This window comes from Boleophthalmus pectinirostris, unplaced genomic scaffold (genome assembly GCF_026225935.1).
Source record: "Boleophthalmus pectinirostris isolate CB_2022bp ecotype Guang Dong unplaced genomic scaffold, ASM2622593v1 HiC_scaffold_4, whole genome shotgun sequence".
Taxonomy (NCBI): Eukaryota; Metazoa; Chordata; class Actinopteri; order Gobiiformes; family Gobiidae; genus Boleophthalmus; species Boleophthalmus pectinirostris.
Genome location: NW_026571353.1, coordinates 13,675,009 through 13,701,427, shown reverse-complemented (window position 1 = coordinate 13,701,427; position 26,419 = coordinate 13,675,009). Strand labels below are relative to the sequence as shown.

The following is a 26,419-nucleotide window of genomic DNA, read 5'->3' as shown; positions in this document are numbered from 1 at the left end:
ATCCTCCGAGTTTGGGTAGGGCGCGTTAATTGAGTCAAATAAAAAGTGATGGAGGCGATGATTTGTCTGTCGGCTTTTATTGCTGCAATTTCGACTATGCCTCATTGCATTATGCCACTTAACAAGAGCCCTTCACTGCTGCTTTGTCTCTGCCTCTACTTACATGCGCAGGTTCACTACACAGGACGAGGTGGCAACACACGAGCCCTAATTTTCTGCAAATTTGAGCTGATAATCAACTGGAAGCGGTACCTCGGCTGCCTTGACATTTCCAAACGCGTTTTCTCCTCGCTAATTCCGCCCTGTCTTTTCTGTTAACCTGTAATGTGTGATTTTGAAGTTGTGATTCGTGACCTATTCCATCTCGGTACGCTGCTATCCACCTATTGCCATCCGTCATCCTCGGCTCTATTGGGGAGTTTGGGCTGAGGTCTGCGCGCTCCCCAGTGAAATATGGCTTGTCCTTTTTCCTTCATTTCTCCTTATCTGGTTAGTGCTGGTGGCGGGCCTGCTGCGCTGTTGATTTGTGACCCTCTCTGTCGTCCGCGGCAACAGACTTTAATGTAATGCGTGCCTCTGCCCTTCTCCCCACTGATGAAACGGGGCCCTGCATTCCCCTGATAGACTGCTAATTTGTATACTAAACTGACAGGCAGCCGTGATAAGGGCTAGCAACTGCTGCTCAGCTCCAGAAAGGAGGGGTGCAGTGTAAGCAAGGCCAAGGGTAATATTTTACACAAAGCTCAAACCGCCCCCTCCCCTCCTAGCATCTCGAGCCGAATTCATTTCTCGGCGACTGTTGCTAGGGCAAGAGGAAGCTAGAGTTGTCAACCTCCATATTTTGTCACCTCCACACAATGCATAAATACAGTATTAGATAAGATTGACTTGCAGCAACAATAATGTCTAAGCTAGGACGAAAGCAGGACAAAAACATGCCTAAACTATTGTTGATATTTACCATAATTTAAAGGTGCTGTTTAACTTTTTTAGTGGAGCATCTGCCACCTGTTTTCTCAATGGGGATATTATTGCTTTGCCTGGAAAGTTGCACAGTGGGATTTACAAACTTCTAAAATATATCTTTACAGAGACTATTACAGGTCTGATCTGTGGAGAAGCTACAGTGTGCACATTGAGGATATCATCATCATCATCATCTTTATTCTGGACTCATGGTTCATTTTTTAAAACAGACTAGGACAGTGACAATACAAAACAATAAACATTTATGTTTTTAAACGACAACCATACCAGTGTCTCCACATATTGGACTGATATCGCATCGCACTGAATCTTATATTTGTGAGTGACATTATTATTTTATTGTCTGATTTGTTCAGTCTGCAGATAAAACTGTACATTAAAATTCTAAGTGCAGCTTGCAGAGTGTTCACTTGTGCCGTAACAAACATTTCAGTCGCACTCGTCCATCGTGGCCTCCTCAAAAGCACCTGTAAAGCATCATTGTAGGCCACCTGCAGTCTTTACAAACTGGCTTTTTTATATTTAATACAGAGGTGGGCTGTGTATCACAGTGTACAATATAATTTAAAAATAACAACTTTACATCCTTTGTACAAAAAACAAACTTACGCATAAGAGTATTTGCCTGAGCATAGATCATCCCACACTGATAGATTTTTAAAGGCATTATTTAGCAATATAATCACCTGAAATAAAAAAAATAAAAAAAGAAGCAAGCTAGCAAAGTGTAGTAGCATACACCAGAACGTCCCACGTAAAGAAATTACATCTCCATGGAGACAACCAGTTGGAGGACCCTCTACCAGAAAAGTTACACAATGCAAATTTAAGTTTGACTGCCATTTCTGATTAATTAGCTACTTAGTTGTATTGGCTCAAATTGAATGACTATTTTTAGCTTCCTAATTGTGAATCTGTTCGATGAAAAACAAAAAAAAGCCATGTATTTTTTCTTATTATGCAAGCCCAGCCATGCCAGCTTTTATTAACAGTAACATTTGCCTACATTTCTCCACTCTAGTAGGTGTTTATATAAATTACTCCAGGCCAAACAAGTCAGACTAGTTGTACATTTCCTTTCTGACCACTCCATTTCGCTTGGTCACTATGGAATTCATTATCATCTTTTTGCTTCTCAAGTCAAAGCGAGTAGGGGCTGACAGTTGCGGAGGCGGTCTCGTCTCTTGCTTCTCTTCACGTTGCATTTGCCTTATATTCAATGGGGTCTGCTATCCTCCTGGCCTTGTAGATCTGTTTTGATGGTAGCTTGCAGGGACACTGGTGGGCGGTTATTAAAGCTAAAGGTATACAGTTGTTGCTGCTCCCCATAGGAACGCTAAGGCTCATCATAAACTACCACTTGGGGGGTCATTACGTTTGTAGAGCAGCGCAGAGGACAAACACAGGACACATAATTAATGTGTCTCCCCAGGTGCATTCTGGGAGCTGTAGTACCAACAGTGCATGGCTAATGTGGCACTAATAGCTAAACATAGCATTAGTGTGGTGGGTTAAAGAGTGGCAATGTTTAAGCGCGGGTGCAAATGAGCATTTTAAGTGGTTGAAAAAGAAAACGGCAATGATGAATTTGTATTGTACAGCTTAAAAGATGTCTCTTAAACAGCTGTAATTGCAAAGAGACCAACAAGAATTCCACTTCAAAAGCATCTGTGACTCCTTAAAAAGTGCATCATCGCATTTGCAAATAACTGTTTTGCCATTAACTACGGTATTAGTTCGCATACATGAAAACAAGATGGATTGATGGGACATGTTCTTTGCTTTTAGCTTTTTAAAAACACATTTTCAAACTCATTACAGCAAATAAACTGCCCCTTAAATAGGCCCGTCACGATAACACATTTTGATGTATTGCTGTAGTTAATATAGACTATAAACGATAATACTGAAACCAAACCAGTCATACAAGTTCATAATTCAACCGTCAACAGCCCAAATCTTATTGTAGTACAGAAAAATAACCAAAATCTTACAACTAGCACAAAGAAAAGGTACTTATATTTAACCCCAAATAGTAGTTTTGCTGGCTCTTCAAATGAATCTAATTGTAAACGTCTTTATTTGTTGCCTGTTTTTTGTAAATGTAAATGAGTCTTTATTGTCACATTTCAAATTGTAACACATTGGCTTGAATATACATGCTATATTTTTAGCCCGGGTAGAGTGGCAACAGAGGAGCGCGTGTGACAGTAGATGGAAATTGGAAGAGAGGGCAGTGAAGGAGGAAGCTGACAGTGATGAAATACCAAGCAGGAGCCAAATTAACACACCGCAGGCTTTCTATATGCGTGTGTGTATGTGTCTGTGTGTATGTGTGTGTGTGTGTGTGAGAGAGAGAGGAGGTGTTGTGAGCTGTGGACAACCAGGTTCAGCCAGGGTAATTGAGAGTCCCATCGTCCATGCTGGATAGGTGCCATCCTGCCCACCTCTTTACTCTCTCTCTGCCCCCAGTTCTAGCTTTCACTCAAGGTACCTGATAAGTCTTTTAGCTGCCTGTCGTGTCACACCATCCAACGCTGCACTTTGTAACGGAGCGTACTTTTAGCCTCGTTGCTTCATCTGCACTGAGACATTTGACCTAGTCATTTAGCTGTCAGGGAAGAATGCGTTCGCCATGCTTGCTTCCTGCTGTCTATTACCTCTGATTATATACAAGCAAGGATATCCCTATATTTACAACAAAGTATACTTAATCTTTAGTTATTGGCATAGCTGTTTGTGTTTTGTTTACAGTTCATAACATATTCAAAAATATTTGCTTGAAAGTATCAAAGCATAATTTCCATGTTTATTTTGCATATACCATGCATATATACTTTCTTATCAGGCTAGTTACTCATTTTTGAATATTTTGAGAAGCAGCATTGTACTTCTGGTTTGCATATGTTTTTATTTTACATCTAGGAGCAATGTTTGTTGAAAGCTATGTATGTTTATTATTTTATGTTAAAAAGTTGCAAAGATAGTCCTATAACAGTCTGTCAAGAACATGTGGCAAATGACTCAGAACAAAATTATAATTACAGGCTTTGCGAGCAAGAACCACAACAATGATAACAAATGGTTTTTCCAGCTGGTTTATCAGGATGTGTGTAAAATGTATCCATGGAAAGAGCACTGATATTTTCTACTGAATGAAAGAGGTGTACCCAGTTTTTATAATGTAATGAAATGTGTTTTGCCCAGTACATACCGTACAATTGGCTCTTAAAAGGTATTTTTATAGTCCGCAAACCAGGAAGTAAAGCTGGTCCACTATTATCAAGCTTGTCGTTGTTAGCAGAATCGTGACAGCAAAAATCCGCTCTGGCCTAAATAGTGTTGTGATGCAGTGATTAACTAGGATTCTTGGAAAGCGTTAGGAAGGTGTGGAATAAATTTGGACTGCAACAAAATGAACTTTTTTCCACATTAAAACAGTAAAAATCTGGTACTGCACCTTTCATAATCAGATACGAGTGGTTTTGCATATTTTTGTCCCTAGATTAAAGTGCTTGGATCAAAAGTAGACGGATGGCATTAGGCGTGTTTGATATAACTTGGGGGTTGCACGGGGAGGTCAGGGCTGGGTGGCGATATTGGTCTCTCAGCAGTCTTCACTAAATGAGGTTAATTGAATGTGGGTAATTGCTGACCCCACTGTCTCAGATCACAGCCTTAACTGATCAATGCCTTTCATAAATGTGCACCCCAAGGTCACTCTCTTGATTATGTTGCGCTCCCTGGCCGTGTAAAGTGCCTCGCGTGGTTGGACGATGCTGTAAAATTATGCGTGATGGTGTTTATGAATAAATGTGCAATATATCCAGACTCTGATTTTATGATGATGTCGCTTTCAGCATAAGCTCAAATTGATGCACATGTACAAATTTGCAAATATTTTCCCTGTCTTACTCCGAGCCTGGACCGCAAATGCATTTTTCACTCTCACTAAATGTCTCTCTTATTGCTCACTAGTTCCTGCCTCTCCCTCTGTGGCCACGCTGTTATCGGGAGATTTATGCGGCCAATAATTCAGTGGTGTTCAGGGAAGTTGGAGGACTTTTAAAACAAACAGCAGTGTAATTTGTAATTTGGCATTCCCTAAATCTGGGAGTGTGCTTGTGCCTGTGAGCCGGTGGGAGTTAGCGGCTGATGAAGGCTTTACTGGCTGCTCTCCTGCGTTAGCGCCTGCCGAGAAAACGGGAGGATTTCACAGCTGCTGAAAGCTGGGTCCTGGCTCGGCCCTCTGACCTCCTCCTCCCCCTCCTCAGTCTGCTGCTCTCTCTCCCTCTCTCCCTCTCTACAGCGCTTTCCTCAGGGAGCTCTTGTGTGGCTCAGAGGAAGCTGAATCATAAAGCATGGCTAATGAATAGAATAGGGAAGGAAAGCTGAGGCCTGCTGACGGCCCTCCAGAGAGGAGGCCGGGCCCCTGAAGCCCCAGGCTCAAATAGCAGACGGCCCCCACAAAGGTCAGGCTTCCTGCGGCCCGCTCCAAGGGCTTTTGGCTCCCAGGCAATGTGGCTTGAATTTCCCCCATTATTTTTTAAACGGTTAGATTTCCCTGTTTCCTTTGGAAAAGCTGGCCTTTGCTCCTCTCTCTGTCTCTCTCTCCCTTTATAGTATATGTTCCCCCTCTGCCTCATCTTTCCCCGTCTGTTTTTAATGGCAGCCAGGGCTGTCTCAACAAAGAGAGTGTGAAGAATTTGTTATACATGACCTCCACGCACCACAACCACAGGCAGCTCTGAGTGCCAGCAGCTCAGCCTGATGAAAAAATGTCAAACTGACCAGAATGTTCTACCAGAACAAGTGCCAGGGCTCTGCTTTGACATGCCTTTCAAGAAGTGCTTTGGTAAGCCGGCCTTGTAATTGTGGATTATACAACTGACTCCTGCAGATTTGGCAGGTGCAGAACACAGCATTAAACCTAAATATCAGTTGTTTATCTTTCTTGAAATACATCTGCAATAGAAGGACGTTCAAAGCCAGAGCTGGTGAAATGGGATAAGATCTGGGTCAGGGGCCTTACTGTAAACAGCCTTTCTGTTATGTCTCTGCTGCTCTGTGGATTACCACTCGGGCCATAACAACTGTTGTAACTGTTACATTGAGTTATGGCGTGACCTCCCTGTGTTTTTCTTGCTGTTGTGACCCCGCGCCACACTCGGAGCCAGCTCCCGTGTCCATTTGACAAGCTTCATTTCATTTCGAGCCCATATTTTTCTTCCTGGGGCTCTGGAGGTTGCACTGCTTCAGAGCTGAGTCTTGGTACTGAAGCGTTTAATGTCGTCCAAAGCTAACAAAGACACTGTGTTGTAGCTGGGCGCCCCGGTTCTGGGAGACTGAACCAGGGCAATGCAGCACACTGGCTCTTCTTCTTCTGCCTCACAGTCTCCAGGCTTCGTTTACTGTAAAAGGAAACAGGAAACAACTCAATTCAAGTGTCTATGTCCTGATTTGGCCTTATCAAAACACATCTCAAGTGCCACTCAAAATGTGGTAAAGGCTCAGTGAATCACCTAACCTTGCTTCATTATGTTCTCATTAGCATTTGGGTCTGCTCTGTGTTTGCTAAACATATCATGGTTATAGTGGTACAGAATGGTGGCTAGGCTAATTCTGACAGGAAATATTTTGTCTATTATATTAAAAAAATTAACAAATGGACCAATAAACTAGGCAAAGCTCATATGTTAGAATTACAAGTTAAGCACATATTTATACATGTAGTACAGATTGTGTAATAAAACGGAATATAATATCATAGTTATGCATTTATTTTCTAAAAGGTTGTTATTGTTTTGTTTTTTTTGTTTTTTTTAATGCAGTACATTGTGATGCCACTTATCAGTATTGGTGATTTATTTTTATTTTTTCCAGCAAACAGTGAAAAAACAAGCTAATTTGGCAGTTAAATATGCGTAGTTGTATTGACAGAAATCGTGCTTACAGTAAAGACCTATTACTTGAAGTGGAGCTATTCCAAGTGTCTAAAGCCTCCCTTGAAGTGCTATCTCTCGGTAGTGTTTTTGTACAACTATCAAGTGCAGACAGACAAATTTTGTGGCGAATGGAGGCACAGTGGCAGTGAAAGAGAAATTGGGCGGTCTTGGAGAGAAGAGGACGTCCTCCAAACACTTGTGAAGAACTAAGAGAGATGCCAAGGACAGCCATCTGTGTTTACACAATCATTTGCTTTCTCTCGCTGTCTCCTTCTCTGATTCACTGTTCATTCTTTACATATGCTCCCTTTGTGCCGCATAAAACACAAGCGCGGCAGTTAAAGATACTTGGGCCCTTTGGGTGGAACATATGTCGGGCTTGTGGTGCGTTTTACAAGTCTGCCGAACCCAGATGAAATGAGCTGCAGCAATGGGAAGCCTGTTTTAACAAAGACCTTATACGGCCTGACATTACGGGCTAAGAAGGATTTTCATTGTTGCCGCTATCTTCCAAGCACACTGTCGTTTTGCTGCAGGGGTTTGCACAATGCCAGCTTTTGTGTGAATGGAAAACTATTGGGTTGTAATGTTTAAAGTTTCCCCATTCTACATGTGTCTTTTTATTGAATGTATGTGTGTGTGTATATGTGTGTTTTGATTTGCTTGTGCCTGCCAGAGACTAACATATCCATCTGAAGTAGAGGAAAATAGCCGAATGTTTAGTCTATAGTCCATGCTTGTCTCGAATATTTTATCTAATCTTGATTCATTGTTTAGTAGTGAGGACATATTTTGTAATAGATAATCTAATCTCTGTTATAAGATGACTCAGTAGTTGGTTGCACTGACATGCTTTGCAACATGATGAAAAACACTTGCCACCATCATATCTTGACACATTTTCCATTTATATTCTTTTATGTGGCTCAACAGTGCCTCCTAATGTTAAATTATCTGTGACTGCCAGGTGTGCATGGGACTCCACTCCCTGATTCTTCTGATTCTCTTCCAAACACCAATAAATGTTCAACTGGTCTTCAGTATTTCAAATATTAGCAGTCAGTAAAAGATTAGGGGACATACTTGCCAATGATGTCATGCATCATAGATGCACTAATTATGTGTTTCTTGTTTTTGCAGGTATCTGATGTAGGATCAGAGAGGTTCTTTTCTCCCACCACACCCAAAGGTATGACTCTTTGTTTTCATATTCTTGGCCTTTTCTCCTTATCCCCATTTCAGATAACAACAAGGTTTTTAGCATAAGTCCAAATCTCCTCTCTCTAATCCTGCAGGTCCGATTCGAATTTAAATGACATAAACAAGGTCTGGTGACTACATATGCATACATTAGTGCCGAGTGCTGAGTGGCGCTTCTTGGACGACCCCGCCAGAGGCTTAGCCTTCCTACATATTGGTTCATTAGAGGGGATTTAGAGCCTCCCTGCCACATGCTCCCACAAATGGGAACTTCCCCTCAGGCAATACAAGCTCTCTGACAGCCGGCCGGGGCCATAATGGATGCCAAAGAAAAAGGAGAGAAAGAGCTTTGTCAGCGGCCCAGACGACACCAGCTCAGTGTGTGCACATTCATGTGTGGATTATACAGCCATGTCCGTGTGTGGGGTTATTAGTGTGAATGTGACCTAGTGTCCAGTCACTTCTTATACACTGCTGCTCAAGTTACATAGCACATATTTTATCTGGACACAGACTTCACTAGGCTACTGTACAGTGTACAGTGTACAGAGATGGCTGCCAGAGCAGGGACAGAGGCAGGAGCAGGCCAGAGGAGACAGGGGGTTGGAGGGGGAGGGATGTGTGACAGACAGCGGCAGAACCACCAGACCCCCCAGGGCAGAGACTGGGACACAGGACCATTAACACAAGTCAAGGAGGAGCAGGAGCTGCACCAATGTGTAAAATGTAGAGCGACAGTTTAGAGAAGGTATGGTTTTAAGGTCTTTTAAGGATTTAAATGGACCAAATTTAAGTTAATAAATTTTTTACTATTATTGTATCATAAAAAGAACATTTCTGGATGACAGAGCGATTACATCTACATTTGTTCTAGTCTGTACAATACTAGCTCAAAGAGAAAGCGTGCTCTGTGATGTAGATGACCTGTGACCAGCCGGGCTAGTAAAAGCAGCTATGACTTCCAGATTTGCATGGTTTAGACTGAACTAGAACATGTCCATCTCCTCATTGTACAGGATCACTGAACCCCTGCAGACCTCTTACGTTACCAGCACAACAGACTGTCCATAACACAACTGCAGGCACATACAGCTAATCATCACTTCATTGTATACACCAGCCTTGATTTATAGAACAACAAACTACACACCAGTCACAACACAGTAGATTCCCCTAATGTATGCGCAGAGCTGAGGATTAGCACCCTGGAATTACACGCACACAATCCAATCAGACTTTGTGTTGATTGTCACACAGATCGACCAGATCCTGTTTGGGTAATGCACAAGAAAGCTACCAGATTAGTGGCAGGGTTAGGCGAGGAAAGGGAGAGGCAGCAGCAGCTTCATTGGGAGATCAAGTGCTTTTGTGTTGAATGGCATAAAGTTGTCACGCTCTCCTATCTGGACTGTCTTGTGTTATGTCTTAGTCCGATGTTGTTTTGAGTAAGGCTGCATGATTAATCACAATCAAATCAAAATTGCTGTTTCTTTGGACACAATTAGCAAATCCCAAATGATGCAACAGTACAATAATTTCCTCCACAAAAAGAGCATATTTTTATGCTGCATAGAAACTGCTTAACAAATAAATAGTTTGTCACTTGTTTTTTTTTTTTTTTGTGTGTGTGTGTCTTTATGAATTTTCCTGGATGTGTTTGAAATTTGAACTTTGAAGAGAATCCAATTATTAAAACATAATTCATGAATTGCAGATAGATTTTTTAATATAGATTTTTTACTCAGATCATTCCGCCTTATAGTTTTGAGCTGAAATCCATTATGAGACCCTGTTTGTTTTTTGCCTAGACCATTTTCCTGTGTGTATAAAGCATGTATATTTTTTAAAGACCCACTGGCTGTTTTGGTTGAATTTAAAATGCGGCGTATGTGTCCCATTACCGGTCTTACTGACAATCCTGTGGGACCGATGAAAAGCCCTGCTCTCTCTGATCACCGTGCTGCTGGCTGGAGTCGCACACAAGCATATGCCCACACATTATGTCACACATAAATATATAATACTTTGATGGCTCCTGGAGGTAATGGCTGTTATTTCTTCCAGTGCTTCTCAGTCCCCTCAAACTTTATTTTGGTGAGCTTGTGCAAGTACAAACAGTTGAGGTTAGAGCCAAATTGCACACAGACCCGCAGTCTGTCATGTTAATGAAATGGTTCAGGGTTAATAGAGGAGACCAAAGACCAACATTGTAATCAGCCCATGCAGAGCGCTGTAATTATGCACACAGAACATGGTTTGGGTTAAAAGCCAGACAAGCCTGCTTTCTTTATTTCCCATTTGCTCTTGTTCTTTTTGTGTTTACAGTATGTTGACTACCACTTACAGACATTCATAGTATCTGTAATAACATGGCCTTGGCAGAGCTAACTACTATGCTGTTATCCTCATAGTGCAAACCATGTATCCATTTTACAAGAGACTACATGCTCACAATAATAATATATTCTGGGACTTGCATTAAAGATGCCTTATGAAACAGATTTTTTGGTGGAGGGTCCTTCACCTACTTGTTTCATAAAAATGCACAGTATGGTATAGGTTTATCAAAAGTATTGAAAATAAGATATTAAAAGTAGTATTGAAACTAGATATTAATTTAAGCAAGTATCAATACTAAAGTCACTTTCAGAAGACAGAAACAAACCTTTCCTGAATAGCTTTGGCATGATCTTGAAGTATAAGACCACATAGACTAGAATATATCCATGGACCAATATGGAACGATTTGGACAACTGAGAGATTACACATGATATAAGGCCATAAAGGAAGTACTACAATTTAATGTTGAAAATCACATTCTATTGTCCAAAGTTTTGTCCAACTCAGAGTTTTTTTAATCATTATTATTATTATCATTGTGGTATCTGTATTGAGTATCGCGTATATTCCTTAGTCTTAGAAATTGAGTTTGAAATTCATGACAACACTAGTAAGGTTTAAAAATAATTATCATACTTTTAATCAGTTGCATGTGTTTTTTGTTGCCAAAACATTACTGGTGCCTCATGCTTGTCTCCACGGAGTAAACTTACATAGTACCCCTTAAAAAAAAATCTGCCAGATTTTGTTCTTTCTCAATTGAGCCATTATTATTGCTGGACTGCCCTTATTTTGACAGTTTCTACTATTACTATTTATGTGGGGGTTGTAAATTTGCCATATTATCCGTGTTTTTCTTACATCCAAGTGCTGCTCCACCTCTTAACCAACTGCCAGCACATCTTTTTCTCCCTCACTAAGTTGGTGTTTAGGAGGTAGGAAGGTACAAACAAGGCCAAGTATTATCTAACGTCCATTGTTTTTTGTTTATTTCCTGCCTTAAACCTCCTGCAAATTATCGATTTCTTGGAGGACGGCTTGTGTAAGTAAACGCACAGTGATAACCCAGTGCTGGGCGTATTGAGTTGAATGTCAGGGTTCACTCTTGTCACTTGCTTGAAGGCAATTGAGAAGCTAAAAGTAGCTAGCGAGCATGTGCGGTTCACCTCCGCAGAGTACAGATAAACACTTTACTGGACAGCCCGACATTTCACAACGCGATGCTTATGGAAGTGGTGGAGAGATATCGCCTCTATGTCAGCAGCTCGAAATATCTTGGAATCCGCCATGGCCATGTTGAATGTTATATGGGTTAGATACGGACAACGTTGTCAAGTGCTTATTAGTCCACCTTAGGATTGGTGTTGTGAGAGTAGACAAACCCAGGGGCATCTTGGGATATAGCTGGAGAAAGATTGGTAGAAAACCTATTTCTGAAGTGGATTTGTGCCCTTGTAATCCTGATTAATTTTGACCCGTTGTGCTCATTTTAAACAGAGCATTACAGTAAGCGTGAACACAGCGAGCTCCGGGGCCAAACCGGGAGCTTAGCGGCTTTGCGAGGCTTAGTGCAGATGGCATTTTAAGCCGGACTTAATAAATTGTTTCCATTAAAGTTACCGGCCCACACATACTGGATTAGACCGGTGGAACAAAGGAAGGAGAGACGTGAAAACACACAATCACACATAAAACGTGCCAGTCCCACTCTCTTACGCTGTCAGTTTAAGGCGTGTGAAAGGTAGAAAACGGGTGGTATTCAGCCTTTGGACTCAAATGGAAAATCAGCATGTTTCAGTGATTATCGTGGATGGATGGCCCTATTTGCTTAATTGACACGAGGTAAACAAACAAAAACAAACGCATAAACCATTTGGCTCGGCTGTGGGCTTAGCGCTTATCCTCCAAATGTTTATATATAAACATAATATTAGCAGTGTACTAGCTTATGGATTTAGGATCTTCCCATGCCCACAATCAAGCATTTTTTAGCTCATATCTTTGGCATAGAGAAATCAATTCTTTACCGTAGGACCCGCCTTGTTTTGCATATTGTCTTTCTTCCTCTGCCATCCACTACCTACTTTCCCATAGTCATCTCGTGTATTCCCCATGCTCTCATTAAGTGCTACACAACCCAGGTCCCTGTGTCCAATGGCCAATCAGCCACCCTGTCTGCGAGCCTGCTCCCTCAATAGATGCTGAGTGGTCTTTGTTGTTTTCTGTACATCGATAAATGTCTGCTTGATATACTATAGCTAACAGAGATAGCAGCTTGTGTTCACAGTTCTACTTGAGTATATTTTTGTACTGTGAGAGTAGGTTTAATTATGTATATGTTCTCTGTTATTAAGCTTAGGAAGATTGATTCTGCTAAAACATTTTTACACCAGAGTGCTAATCTAATTATACTCAACAGTTTTGCCTTAACAGCTCTTTTAATGATTTGTAACAGTGTAATAAAAATGAAGTTTGTATTTTTTGTGTCTACTCGTTAGTATTTGGTAATATATCAAATAAAAACACCACTGGTTTGTTTTAACCATAGACTGTATATAGAGGTGGACCAATAGAGTGTCACCCATTGTGTTTTGCTCCAGTCAAATGAAGCTCACAGTGCTAGCAGTTACAGGAGCAAATTTGGTGCCAGGTCCATATTAGGAATAGGAGTTATTTATGGATAAAATGGTGAAATAAAAAACACAAGGATCATGTAGAACCAGTTAATACGAACATTTTAAGACCAAAATGACGAGGCTTACTGCAACAGTTGCAGAGAGAGAGGTGACAATTTTTTTATGTAATGACACCTGGAGCCAGAGCCGATGGAGCCGGAAGCGTCTCCATGAACACTTTCTATTTGGAACGTGGCAGCTAACAGGTTAGCTATGTCCATTTATATATACGGTCTAAGGTTTTAACTCATTCTGGACACACAATAAGCTTTTAGGCCTATTATTTTCAGTACTATTTTCACCTTTACTTTTTTATTCGATTCTACTTGAGTAATATAATTCCTAAATAACTCTTCTGAATAACTTTTGAGTTCTTGGCCCTCATGTGGACATAAGGTAGTACACTGGAAGACTTAGAAATTAAACATTGTACCTTCTCTGCTGGTTTTGAATGCCTGAGAAAGACAGAAAGATGGAGATAGGAGAGAGAGAAAGAGGCAAGGTCAGAAGTATAGTGAGGGGATTGAGGGCGGCCCTGGCATAGTCAAGTAGATCGGAGTGCATGTTTGTATTCGTCCTGCTGATCTACCTCTGGCCAGGTCAATGTAATGTATCACTAACCCCAGCTGCAGCTATAGCCTCACTGTTTGCAGCCTCTCACCTATTAAATAATGAATGGAGGTTGACCCGCTGGCCAGCTAATCAGCTTTTCACTGCTGTTGAATTGGGAAAGCGCAGTGGTGGTGAGACAGACAGAGGGAGCGTGTGTGGCTAGCTCATGGCATGTTAGATGACTGGAAGGCTGCAAGGATTGGGAAAAAGAAAACAGCACAAGGTCTGCTAAGGCTTCAGATTAGCGAAGCGCCGGAATTGAAAGCTGCCATCACTGCTGTGGAATTCCAGCCTGGACTAGCTCACCTTCAGTACTTAACGTGATTTATTTGGCATAGGCCTGAGGAGCTTGTTTCAAATGCTTTCTTTATCCGAAAGGCCAACATTCAGACATTGACAGAGCACTTAAAGCTCTTAAGTTTGGGGTGTTTTCTGTCAAGCAATGTGATTTGACAGTTGTGTATGGGTAAATTTAAACATAGCTCATGTGATGAATCAAAAATGTGACCAGCCTAATTTGTACATCTACTACTTTTAAGTTAAGCTTGTGTTGACTTTTCTCCTTTGTCTTGGTAGCACAATGGTTTGCACTTTTGCCCTCTATTATGAAGGTTTTGGGATTGATTCTCTGAATTAATTGTGTTTTTCATACCCACTTTGTTATATATAGGAAAGCTGGAACGGTATAATATGGGGCTCAGTATTTATTGTGTACAGTTTCTTTGCATAAGTAAGGACATTTTTGCCATTTTTATGTACAAAGGTCAGATTTGAACTGTAGAATAGAATAACTAACCTAGGCTGGTGCCAACTAGTGCCTCTGCTCAATTTCATTTCTTTCCAGACTAGGTCAGGAATCGGAATACACTAAATGGTTTGCAAGAACCCTGGAATTTGGAGACCGCGTACCAGCCAGTCAGCGAAGAGCTGTGAAGCCATGATGTCAAACTGAAGCGCCTGTCTGGGTCCCTTTTGTGGTCCAGCACAACAGTAAACAAAGCAGTCAAGATGGATGTAGACAAAGCCATACATTCTGTGTTGGCAACGATTCCCAAGATTGAGGATTTAAAGCTGGAACAAACAGAATGTTTGGTGAATTTTATCAAGGGGAAAGACGTTATTGTCCTTCTTCCTACGGGATTTGGCGCATTCCATACGTCACAACCAAATAGCTGCAATTGGTTGAATGAAAAAACTACCTTCGAGCGACCGAATCCTAATGCTGCGAGGCCCGATGAATCAGGCTAAGAATAACTAACGTCTATGGCTGATTGTTAGTTCAGTCTGCTCTGTATTTGTTGCAGCTCATGCCTTTTAATGATACTATATATTTTAAAATATGTTTATTGGGATTATCTTGCTTTGTGTCAGTGGCATAAAGTAGTTTCAATATCATCATTTCTCACTTCAGCAATATATCCTGCTTTGAAATTTGTTATCATGACAGGCCTATTTTTCATATTGTATTTAAGCATGTTTTTTGTTTCTATTGGCAACATAATACAGGTACAGTCGTCTATAGTTCTTTATCTAGGTATTCCAATATAAATTTTCCTACGCAGATTTGTAAACTCACTTAGCCTAAACTGAAGAGTAACTACGTTTTTATTTTGCTTTACTACTGTTTACAGGGATAGGGAAGTAAATGCAATGGTGATTTATTTTAGAAAGATGCTATTAATGCCCCCTTTATTGATAGTGCTAATGCTGTTTGTGCAGTCGTCCCAGTCATTGAGATGAAAATAAATAGTGGGAGCTCAGAGGAGATAAGACACATGCTTAATTATTAATTGAGCCATTACTGACAGAGATTGCCTTTTCTGATTTAAAGCAGGAAAGCCGGCTTCGGGGACAGAAAAAGCAATTACAGAATTCCCCGCCTGCACAAACTCTGCCCACATCAGGAGCTGAGCGAAGCCAGACAAAACACGCACACACTTACACTGCCACGTTTCATAAATTATTTTAAAATCTTCAATATTTATAGCCTTTTAAATTACTATTACGTCATCATTTAGTATTTATGTGGAGTCAAAGGCCAGACCACATTACCCACAATGCCTCTGTGCCCGACACCCTGAGGAGCTGACTGGGGGGAATTGTCTGCGCCCATGCAACAATTTAGGAAGTGATGCCTTTACCGTAATGGTTCTCACTGCCGCAGCTTGTTTGTAAAGACAATCTTCATTCTCGATGCGTGGCAATTATCAGGCTTTTAAAGTCATCACTAATATGCCATGCTATCCTGGTATGCCTGCGTGCACTCAGGATCCCCTTTGGAGCAACTAGTCTGTCCATTAGAACTGTGTCAGCCTCGTGCTAAGAGCCTAGACTAGCATAGTGCATCAAATATTAAAGGTGCATTGTGTAATCTTTTTGATTGAGGGTCCGTCACCACTCTTGCTTCTATGGATATGTTATTGCTTTGCCTGAAATGTTCCACAGTATGACATTAAACAGCTCTAGCTTATAACCCTAACCCTAACTTCATGGAGAAAAGAATTTGACAAAAAAGTTACACAGTGTAATTTAGCTATGGTTTGGTGTAAGGTAAGACCAAAAATGGAAGTCTATCAGGGTATGAATTCTTTTTTTTTTTTTTTTTTTTATATAGCGCTTTTTATGTCATTCTTCGCACATAATGGCAGTGGACACGTGTCAGTCACCCATGTCTAGTATGTCAGTGAATCATACCAAAACTGTTGTCACATTGAAAGCTGTGTGATTAGGCTCCATTGTGCCCAACTGTGTCCATCAGCTGGCTATAGATCCAGCTTTAGCCGCGAACAGGGAGCAATTACAGAATCACTACAGACCACGGGGGAGTTTTACGGGGAAATTGACTTGGATTTTAACTGTTGGAAAGTGCAGCATCCCAGTGTGTTCCAGGGTTGTGTCATCTCCCAGCCATGTGTCCCATTTCAGCTATTAACAGCTGGGGAATAGATTGTACAGATTCTGCCCAAAGACATCTACTTCACACCGCACAGGTCATTTGTCCCTCGAGGCTGTTCAGTGCTGCCACTTTATTTCAGGTAATACGGTAAAATGGCAGCGTGCTCTGGCCTTTTCAAAGACCTTCATTTCACCTACCACACTTCAGCCATGTGCACTTATAGCAGCAGGTTTCACATTAGCAGTGACCTAGACGAGGTTTTTGCATTTGCGCTGGCTTTTCAGTGGATGTCAGAGAAATTACTTTTGGTTTTATGATTTAACATTTGTAATATTATTTGTGTCCTGGATGCACAACAGCCCAGTGGTTAGTGCTTAGCATGACAGTTGTGGCCTCAACCGAAAACATGCATAATATTCCTCCTACTAGTAGTGCAGTCAGCTGTGTTGTCACAATGCTAAAATTTCAAACTCGATCTTAATATTAAGGAAAAAGGTTTGTTATTTGATACAGATTTCAATACTAATGATATTTGTAAACAATATTATGTAATTTGCAACACAAAATAATAGTTGTTGTTTTCTGTTAACATTACCATCAGGCCCATTAACAGAAATTTGGGGGCCCAGGGCAAGAAGCCTTACATGGCCCCCCTCTCATATAAATTCATAGGAAAAAGATCCAATTTTGGGCCCCTAAAACACTGGGGCTGGGACAGCAGACAACTTTGTCCCCCTGTCTACTGTCCTGATTAGCCTGGTTTTATAGTAGTTCAGATCTACAGTAAATAATTTATCTTTGTCCTATGTTTGTGATTTTTTTTTTTAATGTTTTTGTTGTCTGTTTTACTCATAATCCAATATAGTGTACATATTAAAGGCAACAAGAATGAATTAGTCTTGTACTTATTTCCATATTACCAAGGTTGTATCCTACCTAAGACCCTCCTGAGTTTTTTCTTTCTTTTTTTTTTTTTTTTTTTACAAGCAATATGAAATCTTTCGAAAGGATATAACTCTAGGGAGCAAATCTCATCCCATCTTCTTCTGTCTAATCTTAATCCTCTTCCAGCGCAAAGCATTGCAAGGAGGCATTTTCTTTGTTTACTTGGAAGAATACATGACCGCCGCCTTATCACTGCTGTCAGGCCTGAAATGCAGAGCGTGTAGCCTGTGATCACTCCCAGGTTTTCTTGTTTTTTAATCCTTTATTCCACATCCAGCCTGTCTGCCAGCAAGAGTGGCTTCTCTCCCCCCTCCCCATGCTTGTTTGAAGATCCCGCTTTCCTTACTATGTGCATTTTAAACTGATCCGCGTGGAGCCCAATGCTGTTTGCAGATGAAGCCGTTGAACGCTCATTGACAAAGCCAGATGGTGAGCGATTGTGGCCAAATACGACGCGCTTTTGGATAATGTACAATCGCTGGCAGGAGGACAGTCGTCAGCCGAGATGGATATTACGAACATGCTTGTAATGGATTGAACATTTTGGGAAGCGGTTCACACGGGTTTATAAAGATGGGAGGAAAGCTTTGCCAAGAACACGGCGGATGTAAAACGCCTCGAATTCCGCGACGGACAAGGACATAGGCACATTAGAACGAGGAGTGTGCCAAAGAGGATTGTGGGTAGAAATGAGATGAACCGGGAAGCGAAATCCCAAATCAAACAGAATTTAAAGTATTTCCAGATGGGTGGTCCAACTCGGCTGTTTACTCAGTATTATGAGTTCATACCTTTTCAGTAGCAGCATATTCATAACCATGTTTCTATCAAAGCCTTATCCTAACCACTCTGTTTCTAGGCAATGACGCAGGCTCGGACTAGTGTAGTCTCTCTGAAGTTCTGTGGAAGCTTACAGCGCTATTAGCCTATCCATTACGGAGCTTAGCACATGGTGGAAGTGTGGTAACCTGAGATGCAGCGCTGAGAAAGAGCAAGTGTTTGGGTCATGCTGCCATTAATCGTCCAGTATTTGTGAACAAGCAACCGGTAATTCACTCAGACACATAGGCGTGCATTTTGCCTGTTTGAGGGAGGGGGATACATGCATAGTGTACTCTGATCTGATATTCAAGCGGTCATCTGTTTGGCTGTTGTTTTTGGCTACTGGTCTAACTCCGCTGGGCTCTGGTGGTGCCCCTAATGGCCGCTGACTGACTGTAATAGCCCATTGAGCAGAGCCCAGACCCAGGCCTCTCTCCCTCGCTGCTGGGACTGCACTGCTGTTTGCTTTGGGAGGCTCCGATGGCTCATGACCCACACTGGAAGTCCCATTCATAGATTCAGGCTCTGTATTTATGTAGGGAACTTAATAACATGTTAAAAAAGTGATGTGCATTGTAATAATAATAATAATAATAATAATAATAATAACTTCCATTTATATAGCTCTTTTCAAGACACCCAAAGTGCTTCACAATAACACATAGAACGCAGTCACGCACATATACATGAGAGTGGTTAGGTGAGATTAAAGGCCAGTTTAAACAGAAATGTTTTGAGAAGTGATTTGAATTGATCAGTGGAAAATAGTCTATAAAGTTCAGCAATTCACAGCTTAAGCTGTTAAGTCAAGAAAACCATTCATGTGTTGTGATTTATTACTGATATAGGAAGTAGTCCTTTCTGACAGTGAAGATATAGTACCATAATTATGTGATGTTAACCTATGATTATGCCTTCAAATGTAAGCCTCACCTTTTTATCATTATTGCTTTATTTAAGAATGCAACTTCAAGCACAAAACAATTTCTACATTGTATCTGCCATCTTAAAGTACAGGATTGACAAATCTCCTTTTGTTTGGTGTTTCGATTCAGAACAGCTGCCTTTCTTTTATTTGTAATAGATCAATATTGGCTATTGGCTCCATGTAATAACGCTGGTATTGTCTCATCCACTGTTGAGTGCTGGGCCCATATTGAAGAGGCTATGATCCTTATCAGTGAAGGCACAGTGTATTAAACTATAGTGCTTGGCGTGGCACTCACCTAATCCAGGGAGCAGGTGCCATGGGAGTCCAGGCAGAGTGGACATGTTTTTCAGCCAGGACGAGCCATCTGGGGTCTCTATACTTTATGGTGCTTAAGTGTGACACTCCCAACACTTACCTTTTAGCCGCACACAATAATCTCAGCACTGGCAGCAAAGAAAGGGAAGAGAGAGAGAAGAGAAGGGGCTTTCAGGAGAATTTATAGGGTTTGATGCGGTGTGGCGGATTCATGGAGCAGTCGGACACACTTGCCGAGTTGATTTTGATTCCTCTAACTCTCGCAGTGTTGTTTTGTCATGTGCTGTCAAAAATATGTCGCACAAAAAAGAAAAGTGTGTTTTGTTTTAATATTTTGTTTTGTTCGTGTCAGTCCAACAGTTTTCCGGAGCCTTGTGTTGTTGTGGTGTTATTGTTTTGTCCTTGCGGAGTCTGTTTCATCTCACAAGCGATTTTGGCTTGTAGCAGAGCCCATTTTTTTGTTCCCCGCTCACCACAGACAGACCGAGCGTCATACTCACATTCGCACATTTCCCCCAAACTGACACGCCGCCTTCTCACTGCAAACAAATCAATTCTTCACTAGCTCCACTTGGAAAGCCACTGAAACAAAGCAGTTTATAAGAGTCTAGAAAACAAAGCAGTTGTTATTAATGACGGATGAAATTGGTGAAAGAACAATGTTATGTTATGTTCTACAGGTGGAAGCCATCAGGCGTCTCCAAACATTATATTGTTGCAAAGGCATAAGCTTTAAACATTTGTGTTTTGTGAACATTCTGGGCAAACAAACTTGATGGAAGCTTGTTAAAAGAAATATGCTAAAAGAGATCTAAAATGTAATCATGTAAAACACACACACATACATCTCTCTGTGACTTTGTTGGTTAGAGACTGAAATATTATTGTACTCTAACTTTTATGGTGGAGGGTACGTCACCTGAGAGATGTCAGTCCTTTGATTAAAATGTTCCACTATAGCACATGAAATGTATCTATTTGCAAGAAGACAAGAAAGTGGCACCATCAAGCTAAGTTATAGGTCAGATCTGCGGAGAAGCACAACCACAGTAACATTGGAACAACTCTTTTTGTTTTTTTGTTTTTTTGAAACACCTGAAAGATAGATAAGTGTAATGCAGGATTTCAATGGTCTCTTTTTCTCTTTGTTACTCGAACGTCAGTGCAAGTCATTATTAAAAAAGTTATTTGTTGTCATGACCCCCAGAAGAGAAAAGCCAGGTTGAATAATATATAATAAATATTTCGGTACTTGTGACTTAAAGAAGTGGAGATGAGACCAGTATACCACCATAGGTCAGCATGGGGGTCTGTCACTATTAGTTTACTCAACACACCCTTCCGCCCTCTACCTTATTAACTCAGCCCTTGGCCTCTCCATCTCTCCTAGCCTCCTAGACACATTCTCTAATCAAGAATGATAAATTGGGAGCAGGGAAGGACAAAGTGAGGGTTTGCAAACTGAATACAGCCTCTAGTGGTGACACTTTCCGGCAGCAGTGAAGGGCATTAACGTTCGGGAGTGATTTGGATGAGGACTTTTGTGTGTGTTTGTCTAACTAAGCCCTGCATGAGAACTATTTCAAACATCTCCACCTTGTCTATCATCAGGCAGCCACAACATGTTTCACTCTTTCAACAGCACAAAAAGCTCCAGGATTAGAGTGAAGTGAATCCTGCAAAAGGAAAAAAAAAAAAAGCTTGTAGCTACTGGGACCTTGTTTGGCATGAGTGTTTGTGGAGGGGAAAATGGCATTTTGATTCTCCTTTTCAACAGCTCTGTAGGACTATATATACACGGTATCTTACAAGTAATATTCCAGTAGAACAACTCCCCGTATAGCATGTCATTGCATATGGGCTATACTGGACAGTGAATGCACAACCCCCCAAACACTGTTTAGAAATGTGAAACCTAAACCCAGGAACTTGTATATGCACCTCTTAGCCAAAAACAATGACAAATATAGCAACAAAAGTCTTGTCTAAAGAAATGGATGTGTCTACTCGGCTACTGATTACATAAACACATATTTTCTGCAGCTTTGAACTGTTTATGTTTTGTGATGAGTTTTTAAGACACTTTGGAATAGCTGCAGCTGCAAGTTGGAGCTTTGATCAGGCTAGTGGAGAACAGGAGCCATGGCCAGTAACAACAGCCTGCTGTCAGCACGTAAACATGACAAGTAGAAACAACAGTGGAAAGTGATTGATGGAGCATAATGTCCTCCATAGAAACACCACCTGCATCAGTATTCTTGGTTGCAACGGGTTTTAATATGGTATTGTGAGAATGGCTGTTTCTATTTGCATGAAGCAGCTGAGTGGTCTTATCTAAACAACAGATAGTAAAATAAATACTGGCAGAGCACACACATGCCCCACACACTTAAGGTGGAGAATGATGTTTGTCCTTCCTCTTTTCACTGCACTAAACTGCAACGGCTGCTTTTGTCAAAACACTGGATGAGGTATGGAGGACGATTGGAAGCTGTCAGCATCCAATTGTTGCTTTGTTTTCCGAGAGAGGAGTTAAAATGGAGATGGAGGTGGAGGGAAGAAAAGACATGCAGGCTCTTTCAGCCCACTGTCATGCCACTTAGGATTTGTTGAAGGATTTTCACCCAGCCATTTGCCTTCCATTGAGAAGAAATCAGTGCGGCACTGAAAGATAATGTTATATCCACTTACAGCATGTGGGCTTCATGCATGTTGGTACAAGAAGCCAAGCAGCAGAGCAGTACCTCTGTTTACATTGCTAAGAGCTCATTCCCTGCATTTCTGCTTGGACTTGAAGCTTGTGGCTAAATCTCTGTATCTTTGTGCCTCCTACATCTCATTCTCTCTCGGTCTTGCATGCTTTTCTGCCGCTGTAGCCATTCTCTGTGGATTTGGAGCCAGCTGGTGGGCTAATAGAGGATGCTTTTCCTGTGGGGAGCCACAGTGATACTGTTCAGGCGTTAGCGAGCTTAAGTAAAGCTGACACGCTGTTGAAGAACTGCAGCCCACACTGAGCTCCATAGCAGCATGTGGAGCGGCTTTGAAAAGGTCTTAAAGGTATAGCAAACACAGAGAGGCTGCCACCGTCCTCCCACCGCTGTGCTGTGATGTGAGAAGCGGGAGTTAAGTCCTTTATTAGAAGTGGCAGGCGTTGTCTCCAGTCACTACAATAATTGCAGCGCCACGCCACTGCTGTAATCAATTGAGACAGCTGCTGCTGCGGCGTTCAAGTCCATCAGGCAGGCGTGCCATGCTAATTAATGAAATGATAAGGCTAGGGCTTGCCGCAGAGCACAAATAACTCTTCATGGCTCCCCTTCATTTCCAAACAGCTTTTCCGCCTATTGCCGTTCTGTTGTCCGTCTCACTCCAGCAGTCAGGGGGGTCAGGGGTCGGTCAGGGGTCAACCACAGTGAAAAGGGTCACATACCGGCGGAGCAGGGTGGGCCATGTCCGAGGAGCCATTAGACCTTGCTGTTGAAAGTTCCAAGATGACCAGCTTTTATTTTGGTGCACCCAGTGGTGTTGACCTCAGGCGACCGGGCAGCCTCGTAAAAAGCTGAGAATGATGGCTGTCCCAGAGAACATAGGCCTTGGTCAGGGATGCCGCAGGGGGGATGGGACTTGACATTGAGTCAGTGGGACAGCTTTTCCATCAGAACTATTGAGAGGGCTACACATTCTATAGAGTGAAAAAAAAAAAAATCTAACTGTTTTGTTTATCTTTACTTTACCATCTCCATCCCACAGCACATTCTTACATCCATGTTCCCTGCTTCTTCTGAGAGGCGAGTGGCGAGTGTCCTGCGCCATATGGTTGGACTTGTGATATGTGCATAGAAACTGATTTATCTCCCGTTTCTGCTGCCAGCTTTCTAAAATGAGCATTAGGTTCTCAATATCTTCCTGGGCTTCCACTCTAAATGTGTTACAGCATCACAGCAATGCCCATTTAGTTGCCATCCCCTCCTTTTGTGAGAGACAGAGGGACATAATTGAAACGTGCCAGCTGTCTCCACTCAGCGACTATCTTGGACAGCTCTTGTCTCGTCCACTCTCCCATTAACATCTCAGAGTGATTTGCTAAAATGTTGCCTGTTTGGCTCCTGTCTCTTTACCAGCTTGGAGATGCTCAAGGCGGATTAAATAGTGTGTGGCAACCAAGCGACTGCAAATTTCTCCCATCATTTTATTATGAGCACAACACTGCTCATCCCTTCTGTTGCGCTCGTGTAGAATTATTTAGTTGAAATCACCCTGCCTGTTTTATGACTGAATACCTCACAGCAATGAAGTGCAGATTGGCAAACGTGCCGCTTCCGGCCTTCTGCCATGTATCTGCTGCAGCCATCTTCCACAGTCAGTCAGTCGTGAGCTCTGCCTTGGCTGCTTGTCTGTTGAGGTTCAAAACACAAATCATTGCAAACTCAACAGAAACATAAATAAATCTGCTTTTGTGAGTTGACGCTACTTATAAGTGTGCTGTCTTAAGTTTACTTTTACTACTATGTATGTATACCTCACATGCATCATATTGCTAATAGTTGTAAAATGGGGAATCGTATTGCAAAAAATAAAAAAAATGTATAGTTTAGGACCATTAAAAATCCTATATTGCTTAAAATTGACTATTGTGAGCATTAAGCTGTGTTAGAACGTTGTTGCCTCATCAGAAACATACCCGGAGTTGTGTTTTGTTTCATTCATTCATTTGAATAATCTTTTATTATTAGTCTGTCTGCATCACCAAAGCTTAAAATGCTCTCTTCCACCTTGTGATGTCATGAAGCAGTAATTGATTGTTTTCAGTTTGAGAGATTAACTCAGCTATATGCAGTATTTGTGTGGTAAACATGTGTGAATGAAACTGAATGCAACTTCAGGTATGTTTGAAACAAGGAACATTAAAACATGATGAGAAAATAGCACAATATGTTCCCTTTAAGGATTGGCATTCTCTGTTCCCCAAACTATCCATATCTTCCAACGTCTTTCACTATATTTACATATCTGTCTCTTTATCATTCTCTGTCTGTTTGTGCCATGGCAGTCCCATGAAGAGAAGGTACCACACTGTTTGCCTAGTAAATGAGAACACCCAGTGGCCTAAAGCTCCTCTTACCCTCAACCCTCTCTTTTGCATAGGCTCATATCTAATCTGAAAAGGCTATTTTGCATATAGTTTCAATTTCCCTGGCTTCTCTATACACTGGAATTGATGTCAGCAATGGTCGGGTAATTTATGTAATATGCTTATTTGCGTGCACAGCATTCGTTTACAGAGTGGTTTTGTCTGGAGCTGAAGGTTCTCCAGGGCTTCGGTCTCATTAGGATCAGGCTGTCTATAGGTTGGCAGGTGCGTGTTTACACTAAAAAGGTTCCTAAGAGTGGCTTCAAAGGGAATACCTTACTGAGATGGTGGTGGTTTGCTTCTGACATGCATGCAAAACAGGTGTATTTAGTCATTGGAATTGTAGACAGCATTTTAAAAACATATGCTTTTGAAACATAAGGTTTTCTTCAAGTTAAAATGAGTTGTATTCAGTTGTACTGACAGAATTGTTTTTATTTTTTGTCCTTCTAGTTTTAATGTTGTACTGTTACAAACATTTCTTATAAATTTATATTACTATCAAGGAATAGACTCAGTACTCAATACTGATTCCAGTGATTCAATGATGATTAAAAACACTCAGACAACAGAATGTGATTTTCAACATTAAATCACAGTACCTTCTTTTACCGTATATTACCATGCAGTCTTATATCAGTGTAATCTGTCAGTCATCCAAGTAGGTCCCATAGTGGTCCATGAGTCTATACTAGTCCATGTGGTCTTATACTTGATCTGATACAGCTCAAGATCATGAGTATCTAAATGAGTATCTAGTTTCTGTACTAGCTTTAGTATCGAATAGTATGTGATTTTCGATACATTTGACTGTCTAGTATGGTTACATACATAAGTATAGTCCAGTTTTGAAGAGGGAAGGAAAAAAATATTTTCAAAATTGCTTACTATATTTGTGCTTACTTTTTAAGATTGGCAGCTTTTAGTCTAGATAGTGACTCTATCCACATTTGTCTACACATCCCTGCATTTCAAATTGAGTTTTTTTTGTTTTTTTTCCCCCCTATAACGATTAGCTGGATGTAAAGTGCGTTGATCTCATTCTGCCCCTGTGTCTGCACAAAGGCCACATTGAAACGTATCAGTGGCAGCTCTCCAGATGTTGTACTGGGACAAACCATGTCAGAAGTGAAGGATATCAGAGGTAGGGACAGCTGCGTGGCGACACCAAGCTCACCCCTTTAATTCCCCACTGGACGCATCAGTCATCGGCAACAAATCCCTCTGGTCTGGTGTCCGTCTGCCTACCCCCACCCCCCTCCCTTACCCCCTCCCACCGTGTCACCACAAACTCCGGCACGTGTGTTCGGTGCACGGTTCAACTCCCCAGAGCGTCCCAGAGCAGTGGGGCAACTATAAAAAGATCAATACTGGGCTGAGATGTCATCTGGTGGGCTGACTCACAACACCTCCCATGGGAATATGCTTGTTCCCCTTGGTGCACTAACCCAGCTAACAGGAGGAGCACAGGGCTGCCCTCCAACCTGCCCAACTGACCCACACCATCTGCTCAGGTCTGCGGTTCTTCTGGACACAACGTTTTGTTCAGACACTCGTTTGGCGTTTGTTTCACATGGCTGCCTGTGGCTTGCTAGCTTGCTCGCCGACTGTTTTACCAT

The 26,419-nt window shown here is 41.5% G+C and overlaps 1 protein-coding gene across 7 annotated transcripts in view; it reads left to right on the top strand.

Annotated features, from left to right (window-relative positions):
* Nucleotides 1-26,419, top strand: part of fbrsl1 (fibrosin-like 1) — a 310,834-nt gene that overhangs the window by 266,846 nt on the left and 17,569 nt on the right. For all 7 annotated transcript variants that reach the window (XM_055161581.1, XM_055161579.1, XM_055161578.1 and 4 more), the window contains one exon: nt 8,073-8,121. In XM_055161581.1, the coding sequence (XP_055017556.1) occupies nt 8,073-8,121 (49 nt within the window). The remainder of the gene's footprint in view (nt 1-8,072; nt 8,122-26,419) is intronic.